This window comes from Ruditapes philippinarum, unplaced genomic scaffold (genome assembly GCF_026571515.1).
Source record: "Ruditapes philippinarum isolate M1 unplaced genomic scaffold, ASM2657151v2 ctg16552_1_1_1_1, whole genome shotgun sequence".
In the NCBI taxonomy this organism is placed as follows: Eukaryota; Metazoa; Mollusca; class Bivalvia; order Venerida; family Veneridae; genus Ruditapes; species Ruditapes philippinarum.
This window is the reverse complement of record NW_026861088.1, coordinates 2,081-18,862: the sequence shown is the minus strand read 5'-3', so window position 1 is coordinate 18,862 and position 16,782 is coordinate 2,081. Positions and strand designations below refer to the sequence as shown.

At 32.5% G+C, this 16,782-nt stretch overlaps 1 protein-coding gene and 1 long non-coding RNA gene across 2 annotated transcripts; both read right to left on the bottom strand.

Moving 5' to 3' along the window:
* Positions 1-10: 10 nt before the first annotated feature.
* LOC132714482 (uncharacterized) lies at positions 11-2,042 on the bottom strand. Its single transcript, XR_009623558.1, has 3 exons — positions 1,922-2,042; positions 1,337-1,578; positions 11-836 (listed from the first exon to the last, which is right to left on the bottom strand). It is a non-coding gene; the product is annotated as an uncharacterized LOC132714482 (long non-coding RNA).
* A 548-nt stretch (positions 2,043-2,590) lies between these two features.
* Positions 2,591-10,612, bottom strand: LOC132714481 (G-protein coupled receptor GRL101-like). Its single transcript, XM_060697379.1, has 5 exons — positions 10,445-10,612; positions 8,296-8,823; positions 4,019-5,066; positions 3,155-3,684; positions 2,591-2,778 (listed from the first exon to the last, which is right to left on the bottom strand). The coding sequence occupies exons 1-5, from the start codon at positions 10,557-10,559 to the stop codon at positions 2,591-2,593; spliced, it is 2,409 nt and encodes an 802-aa protein (XP_060553362.1). The 5' UTR covers positions 10,560-10,612.
* Positions 10,613-16,782: the final 6,170 nt, after the last annotated feature.

Here is a 16,782-nt window from a genome sequence, read left to right as displayed (position 1 = left end):
TTCTCTTGCATAAAAAAATTGCCAAAGGGCACTTTATATCATAATCATAATTATCAAAATGTTTATTGTTCATTTTTGGCCATAAATATGGAAATAACAGTTTGTTTTACAGAAAATGAGACACAGGCAATCATGGTAGACAAAAACAACTATATACTTAAGTATTTACTGACTGTAGTAGAAAAATAATTAAATAATAATTTATCTCTGAAAAACGAACATAAATTCGAATGATTCTTAATATTTAACCATATCATACATTTATTTATAATTAGCCTGTCGTGTTATGGGAGCCGTTGACATGCATGAAACACACATGCTCATGCACAGACGAAAACCTTAAAGAAGTAACACATTTTTTAAAATACAAATTTCTTGTAAATATGCAAACTTTGTATGTATATTTTTTCTCAAAGAATGTTACCAAAGTGTTAAAATTTTCGACTTGATTTTCATGCATACATATTCTTCTAAAAATGTTTAACAATAGAAACTACAGGGAATCATTTAATGGCATTCCCTTAATATTAAGAATAATACATACATAAAATAATAATAATTATTATAATAAAAATAAAACAAAATAAAGCAAAACATCGATATTTGAAACAACAGTAATAAACGAAACAGTTACGTTAAAAAGTTTGATTTTTAAACGTAAGAACCACTACGTTATAAGTGGGATAATTAATTTTCAATTACATGTTTTCATTTCGTCTGATGATCTTGTAAACTATGATATAAATGAGGCGTCCTGCTTGAAAGATATCATTTTGTAGGTCTTCATTCTTGGCCGCTGCTCTTGTGTCTACTTTAATGAGGATATCTCCTAATACCTGAAAATAATACTTTAGTCTATATCAATACTCTATAAAATGTGTACAATTTTAACTAACAAAGCATAAGAAAAACTCTAATCATAAGCCATATGTGTACGTTGGAGGAAGCTGTCAACAATGTAATTAAGTTCATATAGTTAAGCTATGACGATTGAAAAAGTAACAAAAAAGCGGCCGGGGTTTTTGTACGTTCTACAGAGTTGGCAGCCATCGTCAGTTGATGTACGTTAAACTATTGGCAATAAGTTATGCATTTACTTATCACTAGCCAAGATCTGCACGAAATACATGTGCACGATTGAAATTATTTACCAAGCAGTGTCATTTATACTTACATTTAGGTCTAACACATCGAAAATTAATTAGTGAGGAAGTAAATATTTTGAGGTTAGCGGTATTTCTGATAAAAGATTTTTCTAATATGGGCATTGTGTAACAAGAGCTATTATAACAAAGTAAAAAGATGGTTTACACTGAAAGTATTAGTAACAAAATACCTTCCCATTTCTGGTCCTGACGCACACTGTATCCTTATCAAGGTTTCCAATGAACAGAAAAGCTCTATGAAAGACATCAAGAGAACGAAACAATTCGTATGTTAATTTGAGAGTGACAGAGGCCGACACCGTCATATTACTGTTTACGAGTTCCCCGACAGATATGTATTGAAGTTTGAGGGCATCGCGAACGCTGAAGTTCCGGCTGATGCTTCGATACTCCTTGATGTAATTGCCAAGTTCTGATGCATTGATGAAAATTAATGCAAACGAACATATTACATGTATTAACAAAGAAACAAAATAATCTTATTGAAATAAAAAGAACTTAACTACTAAACGCATATTCATTTTTGAACATATGATAACACTCTGTTACTTGAACTTGTTATAATTGCATTAAATCAGTCTTTGAATTTTTTCTTTGCATTAAACTGGATATATAATTTCAAACATTATATTTTATTTAGAACTGCAAATGTATATACAAAATCTCCCGTGCAGGTTATCAGGTCAACAGACACTATTTAAAAGTACAAGAGGGGAAACTTTTTTCTTTTGTAATCTAGATAAATTCGAACTAACCTTTTGATAATTCTGAACGAGTCTGTTCCTCCGAGCTAGGATTAAAGTTCTGTAAGGAAATGCACGTTACAAATATTTAATGAATATACAAAATGTGAGCATTTTGTTTTGACAAATTCATATATTGCTTTATCAATTGCTCTTATCAGCTTGAAAATATCTTGCCGTTTGCAGATTATATTTTCCAAAGGCCCCATTAGGTTACTGACTTCGGTCAATAAGAACCATTATACATGTATAAGCCAATAGTCAAATAATAGCCAAAAGTGTTTAAAGACATAAAATGTTCGTCTCCATATATGTACTTAGGAAAACTTATTATTGGGTAATTAATTTTGAATTGATTATTTTAAGGTTGAACAAACATTACAAATTGACTTATAGGCCCATAGGGCCGTGTGCTCTTTATTATCATTGCTTTTATAGTTTTGAATTAATTGCATAAAACATGAGTCTCCATGATAAACTACCATTTTGTCTAAACTCATCATTCTTAACAAGGGTTTTCTCATCAGCAAAATTAAAGTAAACGAATAAATCTTTTCAGGTTGATTTTTGTAAAGAAACACAAACATTGAGTACTTAAAAAGAATACAAATAAAACAATCACAACGGCAACATGTATGAGACTTTGCATCTTCATCGAAATTTATCATATACAAAATAGCTTTAAAAGTAAAGCGCACTAATTGCAAAAGTTAATAAAGGAGGAAGAAAAAAAGTAATTACCGATTTTCCTAAAATGGCACTCACTGTATACAATATTGGATTCAGGGCAGAGTTGATTGGTAAAATAAACACGGCCGACCATGCATAAACATCACCCGAGATCACGTGACCATCCAGTGCCATCATACCTATTTTAAGATACATATGTACTAAGGTAAATATTATACTAAATATTAACTCAAAGAGATGCAATTGCACGTGTTATACTTTAATGACTTTTTACCTCAAACATATTCAAATTAATCATAGTGCAGTATTGTGTTATATCGTCTTGTATCTATTAATTTAGAACTTTTGATATACCACGTGAAGTAAATGACACTAAATGTGACATTTGTATGATACTAACTGTACTGATTGTTTGAAACACAACGACAAAAACGTTTTTGTGAAGTAAAAGTAAAAACAACATTTCTGAAGCTTAATGAATCCCTTAAATTTGTAACCATTGTGTATAAAGAAACGATTGAATCATCAATATAGCGAAATCGCCAGTTTACATACCCATAACACCAATTGGAAACCAACACAAAAAGTCCGTGGTAACGACGAGAAGAAGATTTCTTGCAACAATCAAATCCATCCTCCTTCCAGAGTGCATTTTCTGCATACTTGAACTTGATTTCTTAACCTCCATGAAAATGGAGATCTGACCAAATGCAACCAGCGTAAACGTAATGAAATTTAAACCAACAAAAATTGATATGGAATAAATCCAGCCAGGCGATCGATCTCTCGTCAATGGTAGAGCAATGCAAACCCCAGATCTGGAGTAAAATTGATTTTGAAAATAGCCTTCGTAAACAACTGGTATCAGAGCTATAACAAATGCAAAAATCCATGCAAAAATCGAGCATGATTGTGCCTTAAGCAAATCAAATCTAATTTGACCGAAAGGAAATTTTATAACTAAAAGTCTGTCAAGTGTAATTAGGCAAAGAAAAAGGACACTGGCTTCAGATGAAACTGTGGAAAGGACACCAGCAAATGTGCACCATCCACTTCCCCTCCAGTTCTCGTCCTCGTATATGTACCTGTAAAAAAACACACACGAATTTACCCTAAATTTATGATAGAAATAACCAAACATTTACAACTGTATTTAAAACATCTGTTTAAATATAAAAATAGAGCTAAATGGACCATATCCCACCGGTCTGTAATAAATAATAATAAAACTATTAGGTATCTACAAAGCACTTGATATATCAATATTTAATGTTATAAGAAATCTTGAAAATAAACAAATATAGTAGATTTATGCATTCTATCATAATTGTGGTTGTTAACATCTCAATAACTTAATCCTGTTAAGAAAATATAATTATGTCCATTTATCGAAACATTTATTTTGCTATATTATATTACCGCTTTCTGTAAACAGCATCTGCAATAGCGATGATGATAAGGTAAATTCCCATCAGAAAATCTGCTGCAGCCAAATTCGTTACGAAAATTCCATATGCTATTTTCAGCCGCTCTCTGTCATATACAAGTCTATACAGGATAGAGAAGAAGTTACCGATCAGAGCGGAAAAACCAACCAACCAAAGCATCGTCTGCAAACCTGACAATCGCATTAAATCTTCACAGGACGAGAACTCGTCTTTCCTTGGGTAACAATCGTCTTCAAGTAGGTATGTTGGCCTGATGCAGCAAAATTTGTAGGCAGAAGCCTTCAATTCTTTCAAATCACGAACACCGGCAAATATCTTTCTATTTAAATGTTTGATGTCGTTGTTACTAAAGTCGATTTCCTCAACAGAAAGATCATCGAAGGCGAAATCGGCAATTTCTGCGATCTTGCTACTCGAAATGTCTAGATGTTTGAGATATAAACCAGAAAAGGTATAAGCGGATATTTTGGTTATCTTTGTACCTTTTAATTGTATACTCCGTATGTTAATAAGACCTTCGAACGCACCCTCTTCTATTGTGGTTATTTCAGAACAGCCATGTAAATGCAAAGATGTCAAATGTAGCAAAACGTGAAATACCTTTCTGCGAATAATTCTAAAAAGATTATAACTTAAATCAAGTGTCTTAAGATTGTAAATATTAGTGAACGCTTTTCCTGATAGTTCCATTAAACCAGAGTATGACAAGTTCAATCTTACAAGTTGGTTCATGGATAAATACGAATCCTCTAAGATTTCACTAACATTCTTATTATAACTGAGATCTAAATATCGCGTATGATAAGGCAACATGCTAAGTTTTTCCATATCGAAATCGCTCTCCCGACAGTCAGCTGTCCAACCGACACAGGTACAGTTTTGTGGGCACTTGAAATCACAAAGGAGTTCGTCGTCGCCATAGGGACAATGTCTTTGTCCGTCACAAATCTGATTCAAGGGTACACAAATCTTGCTCGAAGAACACTTAAATCCATTTGAACAATACCCTGTTGCAGCGACTTAAATTGCAAAAATGAGTTAAAATTATTTAATATAACTTTCGGTAGGATGACTCATATATCAACTAACACACTTTTTTTTATTAATTTTTAATTCGAATCTCTTTTTTATGCTGTTTGTTTTTTTTCTTTTCTCATCTCTCATTCTCTAATGATAATTATTAATTTTCCTCTTCCAAATACATTAAAAATAATATTGTACTGTGTAGAAATTTATTAAATAAAACCATGTCATGTGTTAAATTAACAAATATTCACTACTGTTATGCATACTCATGTGTTACATTGTATGTAACTTGAGCTAATAAAGATATGTTATGTTCTGTTCTGCATTGCATTTAAACAAACATTAAACATGGTACAATCTTGGAAGACTTATTGCTCCGCGCCCACAGGCGCGGAGCTATTTGTGTTTACTTTTTTTGTCCATGGGCCCGGATTTGAGCAATAAATTCTTTCGATTAACAGTTAAAAGTAAATACCAGACAAGAACTCTTTTCGATTTCTATATTGGTTTCCCCGTCGGTGATTCGCAGCATGTCATATTAATGAATGAGAACCGGAAGGCAGTTCTGCTGTTACATAAATTTGAAAGCTATAAATAGCTATACATGTTTTGATTTTTGACACTTAGGTTATAAATTTGTTCTTTCCCTTTTTTAGTAGTACATGAAATTATAATTTGTTACATTTTGAAATAGATTTACACACAGCATATCAAGTATACTATTAGTGATTGAATTTGTCAATATAAAGAAAATTTCAGGCAAAAGATTTTAACAATTTTGCTTTTGATAATTATTGATATATTGATGTTTTGAAATAATTAAACTTTAGTATATAAGGTTACATTTCATTAGCGTCATTGGTACAGCATACCACTTTGTGATAATGGTATGACTGGTGACATGCTCGGGGGTCCGTACTCGACAGCGAAAGCTGCATTTTGTAGCCTTACGAGCGGATTGACCCTCATTAAGGTGATTCCGCTTTGTCAGCCAAGTTTATTTTCACAAAGTCTGTGCAAAGTGAAAGTAGGCCAAAATTCATATGAAAACAAAGCTCACATTGTTATATGATGAGCCTTTTGCAATTACACTTACAATTCTATGTTTTAAAGACAATTTTAAACAAAAATAAAAATGATAACAATAAGAAATTTACCTTGAATGGGCTGCATTTCTGCAGACCAAAAACATTCTGTTGCAAATCTTTATGCACATTTCATGAATGGCAAAATCCAGTTTAAAGTCTATTTTAGTGCAAACAAATGCTATTTTTTTGCAGAAAATTGATTATTGATTTATTTTTGTTTATAATTGTCCTTAAAATATAAACCTGGAAGTGTATTTTCAAATGGTTCATCATTTTACAATAAGAGCTTTGTTGTTATATGAATTTTGGCCTACTTTCACTTTGGACAGACTTTAGTTAAAACAAACATGGCTGACAAAGCGGAATCACCTTAAGCATAGGCTATAGATAGATATTATGACAACAACAGAAACTTTGATATGCAGTTTGAACATGAAGTGTAATGTTTTTTATGAATGGTTTTAAAGCAATTCAACAAAAAATATATATTGATCTCCCTAAAAATTAATTAACAATAGTTTTTTTTATATATTACCAATGTCAAATAGCTTTCATATCTTTATCTCGCACGAATATGATATTAGTGAATTTCCTCATACCTACCTAAAATTCAGGTAACAGTATTCTATTATATTGATAAATACTGTATCACCATGTAACGCGTGTATAACAAACAAAAAAAATCCTGAATTTGGTCTTTTGGAAATTCATCCCATTTTTCATTCCAGAGTGTGTTCTACTTTCAGTATTGAAAGAAAGCATTTTTTTTAAATTTGACATGAAAAATATGCATGTACTATTACTATATTATAATATCAGTTACTTTTGTTACTATTTGTATATTTGTTACAATTATAACAGACTTTGATATTTCTATCATCTATCTTCTGTTACTGAAACAGAACACAGTACAGTCATGTCACATAACATTTACAAGTCTTGTAAGTCTTATTTGTATTCAATGGAATTACTTTCCTTTTACCAGGTAGGCATCAGTGAAAGCATTTTTTATATTAAATATTTTTCCCCTCTTTTTAATTATGGACAGTGCATAAGATAAGTATAATTATGCAAAAAATGGTTTACAAAACATTCGGAAAAAATCTACAATAGTACTTAATCTGAATATAACATGACCTGTGCGTAGGAATGATTTGGTCAGGTATCTGTAATAAGCACATTTTTTGCGCGGAGCTTCTGAATTGCTGCATTGCAGCAACATTTGTACTTGTTTTGACTTGTCTTTGCAGGTAAAATATGTCAATTTAATATAAGATACATATGGCAATTCTACAATAGAATTATAAGATACTTTATCTTACATATCATAAACGCATTCATAAAAACTTTATTATTTCATGTATTGTTTTACTTGTTTTCCAATTTAGCCTCATTTTCCATATTGTGAAATGCGTGTAAATGCTGTTCATGTAAAATTTATTGAATAAATAAAGTTTTAAGTAATATTAAACACATAAATACAAACCGACAAGATTTATCCTAAAACACAATATAAGTACATTCAAAGTAATGTATCAATTACTAAAGGTGTACTTATCTACGTGTATTATTTTAAAATTGATTGTGTATCGTGTGACCTGTCTAGAACGTATAGATGATTAAGAACAGAAGTGAGTCCAAGAACCATGATCAAGTTAGAAACTTGATAGATTGCTGATGTTTTTATATAAAAATATCAGGATTACTGTATTTCATTTGGAGTTCATTGAAATAAAAACTATTATTTTCCGTGATCTCCAAGTTGTCATTATAATTAAACCAATCCAATTGTAGATTATTTGTGGAACGTTTCGTATATTAGACATGTGTTGTATGTAAGTGAACTAATGTATATCTCATCAATCAATCACCCAAGAGTAGCTTCTAGAGTTTCGTTTTGTCTAGGACTTTTAACAAAAAGCTGTACAGTCACTAGCAAGTTTTGCTATGTAAATTGCTTACATATATTTAAATGACACGAACTTCTATATTGTTACATAATGTGAACTTGCTGTTACAGTTTTGTCAGTTCTTCAAATATTGGAGGAAATATAAGTATCTATCATGATATGATTAAATTGTTATTATAATGGAATTGTCATTATAATCATAAAGAGTCATATAAAAAACCTACCTTTGCATAATTCTGGAAAGTAGGAGGCTCCAATAAATTTTATCACGTTCCACCTGGGAACAGCAATATCAGCTACATTATCGAATTTGCTCTTGAATTCTGTCAGACTATTTGATGTTTTCAGGATACGGTATTTATGAATATTTGACGAATTGGTCCCCTCATTCAATAAAAATAATGACTTTGCAATTCCTTCAGCATCACTATCGGTTTCGAAGAATATAAACCCTTGTTTATTTGTATCGGAATATTTAATTGAACTCAACAAAGCATCAGCCATGATTTTATACTGGCAAGCTTCGTCATTGTCAACTTTTGTAAATGCGTGAATTTGTTTGTCGTTTATCTTCAACAGATTTGTTTCTATACCAAAGCCAATTAATGGGATAGACGATGTGTAGCTTAGCAACCTGACAATGTTGACACCGTTACTAAGTTGTCTAGCAAATCCATGAATAACTTCAGTGTTATCAGTGAGAAAGTTTTCACTTAGAAGAATGATAACCTCATTTTCCTCCTTCAAACAACCTAAAACACACCCATTTCATTTTAAAACTTTTTTTCAAATCATACCCTAAAATCTGATAATAAACCGCGATATGTTTTACATTTTGGTGATGGGCTTATTTTCGATAATGGCTAATTTTTAAGGTCGGCACATTTTCAAGTTGACAGTGTAATGAAATTTTACCGGCTCGTTTCATAAATGTGTATAAAATCTGTATTCGTTAGCTAGCGTGTTAGTTTTCGAGGGTATGCAATTATGCCATGATAAGAAATGAAATAAAGAATAAATACAATTATTCTTAGAAGATCAAAATGCTTATTCAATATTTAACATTATTCTATACAATGCGGGAATAAATCTGGACAATTGCATAGGTCGCAAAGCACAAATTTGTCAAATTGTTTAAAATTTTCACACTCTTGCAAAAATCCCCAAAGGTCAGTTCTCACAGTGCTTGAACGGGCGGATACATACAAGGGTTTATCAAAAAATTCGTAGACTTTCTCAATATCTCTTGAACGTGATTATGCATTGTTATGAAATTTTATCAGGATCCCTTGTAGAATATTATCATTACATTATGAAAGGGACAGTTCAGTTAACTGCGTCAATAAATAATGATTTGATAGCACATACATGACACCTGGCGCACTGTAGAAAAGTGCAGTCAATCATCGTATATTTTTTCCTAAAAACTAAAAATTATCTAGAAAATCCGCTAAACATTGCATGTTTCTTTCATGATGTTATTTAAGTATTTCTTTAAATTGTGGACGCCATTCCTATTAATTTTTGTTGATATCGCTAGATACGCCAGACGCACGGGAAAATGACGGGCACACAGAAATTAAAAAAATCACGCGATCAGAAAGTTTTGTTGTAATTTGGGAATGGCACCAACAAAAACATTTGAAAAATATTCAGCTGGTAAATAGATTTTTTTTTCAAGATTATTAGTGTTTATGTGGCAGATTTAGTGATGGACATTTCTATGAGATGCAGTAATGGTCATTGATTGCGTAACGTTGAAGAATAAGTTGTACGTTATTATGACGTTGAGGTCAGTAACTTTTTGGAATGCGCCGCTGTCGCCGACATGTGTTTATGTAAAATTAAATATTGTTGTAATATAAAAAGCTGCTTACATGAATTTTACTGTGTTTATTTGCTAATGATTCTTCTAAGCAGTGTACGAATTTCAAATTAATGTCTTAAACTCATTTAACGCAACAAAGAAAGTCAAAGAGTTTTTTGGATAACCCCTCGAACATACATACAAAGATCCTCAGATAATACATATGAGCTGCGCCATGACAAAACCAACATAATGGGTTTGCGACCAGCATGGACCCAGACCAGCCTGCACATCCGCGCAGTCTGATCAGGATCCATGCTGTTCGCTTACAAACCATATTACAAGTAGAGAAAGTCATAGCGAACAGCATGGATCCTGAAAGGACTGCGCAGATGCGCAGCATGGTCTGGATCCATGCTGGTCGCAAACCCATTATGTTGGTTTTGTCATGGCGCTGCTCATATATGGATTTTTACCAAAACGGAAAACGTTAATAGTCAAGCAATATCAGCCGTCTTATATGAGATAATTATTATATATTTCAAAATACACCATAAATAGCTTACCACAATCTTCTTCATCCTGTTTTCCAGGACATTGAAATTGCCCATCGCATAGAAACCGGCGTGGTATACAATAACTTCCAGGACATTTAATGGTGCCGTTAGGACATTCAAACATTTCTTCAAAAATAAAACGTAATAAATCTTTCTAACATTTTTAGTGTAGTATTATAACAAGGTTAGCTTTTAAAAAAGCTAGTAGCGACACGCTTCGTAATTTTTTTCCAGGGGTGCGTTTAAATGTAAAAATGATAGTTCTGTTAGCTGAAGAGACTTCAGCGAACATCAAAATAAAAGTGAAATAAAGTTATGGAAGCCAGTTCAGAGGAATATGAGTATATATGAAGATGCATGTAAACAGATAGAATGAAGTCCCTATGTCTATGCACATTTACTGTATGGCCTGTTGACCTTGACCAAATAAATCTTAGATAGGTAGAATTCATAAAGATGTCTCTTTATACGAATTTAAGTTGTAATATGTTATTTAGTATTGGAATGAGTGACAGACACAAGTCCTAAAGTAAACACAAGTTGTCAGAAAAGCCGGGATCCTATCAAAAATATAGGGATCCCGGATTTTGACCAGTCTAAGATGTTTTTCAGATAAGCTGGGATCCTATTAAAACATATAGGGATCCTGGGAATTGACCAGTTCAAGAATATAGTTTTTAGAAAAGCCGGGATCGTATTAAAATATAAAGAGATCCCAGGAATTGGTCAGTTCAAGAATATAGTTTTCAGAAAAGCTTGGGATCACATTAAAACATAAAGGGATCCCTGGATTTGACCAATTCAAGAATGTAGTCTTTGATTTTTCCAATTAATTAGGCATATAATTACATTTGTATAAGTATTGGGATTTCCGCATTTTAAGTTTGTTAATAAATACCTCTAAATAAAGAGTATGAGCTGGAAATGGAAAAGGTTACCCCCTCTGGGTATTTTATGGGACCCATGTAGTTTTAAAGTTAAACATATAGGAAGACATTTGCAACTTGTTGTCTGACTGAAACATTTACCATTAAGACACAAGCCAATGTGATTTATCTGCCCCTGTCACAATTTTTTAATAAACAGCCTAATTGAAATAACCATTAATTTTTTAACCAAATGAGTCGTTATATAGTCGGTTTTTGTTTTAGATCATAGACAAGGTCTCTAAAATGATTTACTTCATAATAAATTGATGTTATTACTTTTCAAAATGGCCGCCAAATTCAAAATGGCCGCCATTTTCCTCTTATTTTATTAACATTTTAACATAACTGTGTGGTTTTGTTTTTAAAAAAAGCAAAACATCACTTAATCATAAAAAGTTGTTTGTATAAATATTATAGAAGTTAAATAGACTTTTTGTTGTTCAATTTGGTTTAATGATAATGCTATTAAAGAATATAATTTACCCCCCCCCTTCCAATGTTTTGCAATACATCTTTTTAGTCACATATCAATTATTACTTGAAATCTTCTTCGAAAATTACATCACTATAAATTTCCATCTCAATTTCCTCTAGATCACCTTCATTTTAATCATCTTCTAACACTTCACTAGCATTTTTATTAGCTATGAGTTCAATTAATCCTGATGGTAGTATATTTTCCTCTGTTCAGGTACAATGTATATGTGAGACCTCCGGTTGTACCAGTATTCCGACCATATCTATCAGGACTTGGAATAGTTGGTATTGACAAAAGGCATCTCACCACACAAATATTTGGTAATTTGATCTAAAAATATGCGTCTTTAATGTGGAAAGATATGGTGGTATTGAACGCAAGTCAATAACATAGGTAATTGTAAGTATGTCTGCATTTGGTCTAAAATTTTGTCTGAAAATGTGCACGCGCAACTTATTTATGTCACTTTATTTGTCTTTCCTTTATAAAATACAAACAAACTGTTCTAGAATTTTGAAATCTTCTTCTTGAATATCAACACTCTTGTCCATTCTCTTGAAGACTGGTTATAAGTATATATTCAGGATATATATATATATAAAAAGTTTACGGCTTTAATTTACCCCCTCATGAAAAAGGGTTCGTGGTATCACATCCGGTGAAACTATGTAGCCCAATCAATGCATTGCAAAGATCTTCTCCTTGTCTATCAATGATTTTATTTACTTTCAATAGTCTTCTATTTTTATTATTACCCACACCAATGTCAAATAGTATTAATTTGATGATAGACTGTGCTTACGTTAGAAGTAATATCATAACATTAGTATCAGGATATTATACAATTATTGCTTTGTCATCATTTTCAGCCGCATGTAACATATGTAGCATAATTCTGGTATCGGCTTCCTCCTGAGAAATATGTAGATCTGGAATCCGTATTATTTCTACTTTTCCATCTTTACTTTGGAGGCATACACATGTCTCTTCACAAGCACAAGATTCTCCTTCCGTCCAATTTCCCTGCATATTTATCTTTAGACAATTCCTCTAATACCAATCTTATGTTTTTGTTACCTGGTTTCTGTTCATTGTATAATCGCCTTCGAGATCATGCATTAGTTTTGCCTTGGCAGTCTTTGTTGGTAAGTTATCTGCTGTAGCTAGAGACCAAGGCACTGGTCCAAGGGGGTACGTAAGGGTCTTTTCAACGATAATGTCATTTTCTGCTGATAACATGATAAGCTGACCGAAGACATTGCCAGCGGCCTTAACTTCAACAAGATTGTTCTGAGTTTATGTCTCTTTCTTAACTTTCTTTGTATCGGCAAAGGTTTTTCAGTTTTGCTTCTTCAGCGGAGCATAAAAACTTACAGTTTTATCAACCAGACGTTCTTGGGCGAGCTTTTTGTGTGCTTCAAGTCCATTTCGGTATAGGCATGAAACAGACTCTTTTCGATCTCCTCTAAACTCTGGTGCAGGAGACCCTAAACTTAAATAAATAAACACATTCCAATTATCTGTTGCAAATGGATTCATAAAGTTAGTTATTGATTCTTTGAGTTTCGTGACATTTTTTTCAAATGCAGCTATATTTGCTGGTTGTGTATCAATGTGTTTGGAAGAATCCACCGATATGCCCGCCATGCGTAATGTAGCCTCAACATAGCTGGCTTTCGAGTGTTGTGTTTGACTCCATCTGTAGTAGGCAGCAAAGTTTCTGCTGAATCCTATTATGCCTCAACGAGACTTTGCACATCTGTTTATTATTTGCTCAATACTTATATTAACAGCATTACAGAAACCGTTATTTTGAAGAAGCTTTCTTGATCCAGTGTGTTGAAACAATTTATCACCATAAGAACATATACAAATATATATTTTGCATAGTTTTATGATCATATGCAAAGAATAATTGTAGCATATTTTATAATGTTGATATGTATAGGTCAAGATCATTTTCCTTCGTTGCTCTCATAAAACGAAGAAGCAGCCAAATCTTAACAATAAATCCCTTCAAATCTATGCTGTCTTCCCTAAGTGACCTTTTCCGACGTCTTCCTTGAACTCTTGATACCTCTTGTAAAGTACATTGACAGAATCATTAGCTAACACATCTTCAAGGTGTTCACGTCTTTGATTCTCAGCCAGCACATTTAACGCTTGGTTGATATCTTCCAATGTACTAGAGTTGTGGATTTGGATAACTAGTGCTACAAAATTTTCAAAAAGCAATCTTTCGAGAGCTAATCTACTGTAAACATGTTCACACATTCACTCTTCTCTATCAGGATTTCTGAGAAACCACTTCCACAAAGCCGTTTGCCAATCGCCCCTAGGTATGAATCTAGCAAACGAAAAGCCCCTAAATGTATGATAGTATCACTGTACTTACTTAGTCGGATTTACCATACTGTAGAATATGCCTTTTAGCAGCAGCTAAATCAAATGTCACAAATGTGTATTGTTGGTTTACAGCTCTTGAAACACTTGAAATTTCTAGAATTTTCTTAAAAGTTGCATTTTTTGTACGTTGGGCAATTAAAGTACATTGGTAGACATGTACTCTTCTGTAGAGGATGTTTGATCATGCAACTCAGATGTTAGAGATATCCAGCCAGTCCAACTTGGAACAATCTGCTTGTCATGTACACATGAACCAGAGAAAGTCAGATGAAACAGCAAAACCCGAAACATTTCCTTTGTCGAAACTTATAAGTATTGATAAATGGTTCTTATTTCCCAGTAATTAAGCATTCAGCCAATTCTTCAGGATTGTATTTAACAGTGCATGCCTTAGTCGCCTGTATATTTGATATATTAGTGGATGTTTGTTCTCTTTTAGTGTCATCATCATCATCTTACGGCTGTTCTCTTTCTTGAAAAATCAATTCTGTGTGCAGTATGGGTTGTTATTTAGATGGATTAGATGGAAATGGTCCCAGCACAAATGTGTTATGAAATTGCTTTTACAGATATTGCATCAGGGAGAACAATGTCCTGATCAAGAGTACTGTTACACAGTTTCCAACTGCAAAATCTGAGAGGAGTATGATTGACAATGTCCGAAATGATTCATCAGTGTCTTATGCTGTCATATGCTGTGTTGTATTTCAATAAAGATTTATTCAACAAAATCACTCTAAAACAATTGATTTTAAGGGAAAAACATACTATTACTAAAGCATACTGTTATCTGCTTTTTTTCTAATGGCGCAATGAAAATAGGGGAAGTAACTTTATAATGTTTTTTAAAGGGGAGTAACAATGATAATGAAATGTAATACAGTAATCTCAAATATTATTCTAATGATAATAAAAAACTACCAACAAAAGGCTATGTCATTTAAAATAAAATAAGAGTAAGTATAGTTTCCCTTGGTGAAACTCAACGCGCAGCCTCTGTCAAATAGTCATTGTGGTGCGGGTAAGCTCTACAATTCATTATAGTCATATGGATATACAGAAACAGAACGGAACGGAGAATTCAGCTACCAATTTTATATTAAGTTTCCAGAGAGGACAAAAAGTCAATATTCGCATGAAATTCAATTATCGAACTTTAAAGGCAGCTCAAATCGACTCCAACTATTTATGGTTCATATCTCTCTAAAATTGAAATAATATTCAAGAGCACAACATTTAAAATTCTACCTAGAATAGAGTTAGTTTCACTAAGCATATCATATATAATTAATAATTACATCAAACTATGTATAAATGGGTTTAAACACATTAAATATTGTTATGAATTGTTTATCTGTTCAATAATTGGCGGCCATTTTAAAATGGCGGACACCATTAATTAAATTATTTTTATGTTAAAACTTAAAACTTTTTGTATAAAACATAAAACATATATTTACAACTCAAAATAATGTTTAGATCACAAATTTACTCTGTCATAGAGAAGATATCTGAAGAAATCTTATAAAACTTATATAGAAAAAATATGATTCTATTGGATTCATGGTAAACGTTTCAGCTAAACAACAAGTGCCAATCGATAGCACACGCCCTAAGCTTCAATACTATATAGGTGTACAAAAATACCCAGGGGGGGGGGGGTAAGGGGGGGGTTATGCTAGCCCAGCGTCTAATATATTTATATCCTAAGTTTGATTAATTTAACGTTTATTACATACAATAAAAAAATTAACGTTTAATGTCCTTTCATTACGACAATAATCAACACAAATATAGTTTATTAGTTTTTCCTCTATATCTTATACGATCCCGGATCCCGGCCAGTCCGGGCCTCCCGGATCCCGGCCAGTCCGGGCCTCCCGGACCCCGGCCAGTAAATATATACACTAAATACCGATAAAGGATAAAATGACCGGAAAAAAGGAAAAAAGAAAAAAAATGCACAGAACCAGATGAACACTTATGTTAATTAACCAAACGAAAACTTACTACAGAGGAACAGGTGAGATCGCTAAAACAAATATCAGTGTAAATATGATTTTTTGAAAAGAATTTATGAAAACAAACATTTTAATCATCATTTTATCTTTGCGCTCAAAATAATACTTGCTGCTTTTTAAAAATGGCGTGAAAATTGAAGGTTTTTTGACGCTATGTAAGATTAAATTTGATTGGCTAAATAATTTTGGATCCTAGCCCTGATAGATAAATTTTGTAGAAAGCTGGAAGCCAAGCTTCGATTAAATTTTTGGATGGATTCGGAGTTTTAGGTTGTTTTTCAGTAAAATCCTAACGTAATTCCGGCTCGCCGTGGCGAGCCGGCAAAACAGATATTACGATATTATATCGTCATGATCTTATTTAATGTATATAAAGATACTACTTTTTCTCACACGCATAACATTTCTGTTGTATAAACATGTACTATTCATAACAATATAACAAGTATTCTCCTTAACGCTGATTTATGTGTAATTTGAATTTTAAACAGTCCAACTCATATTCTCAATTTG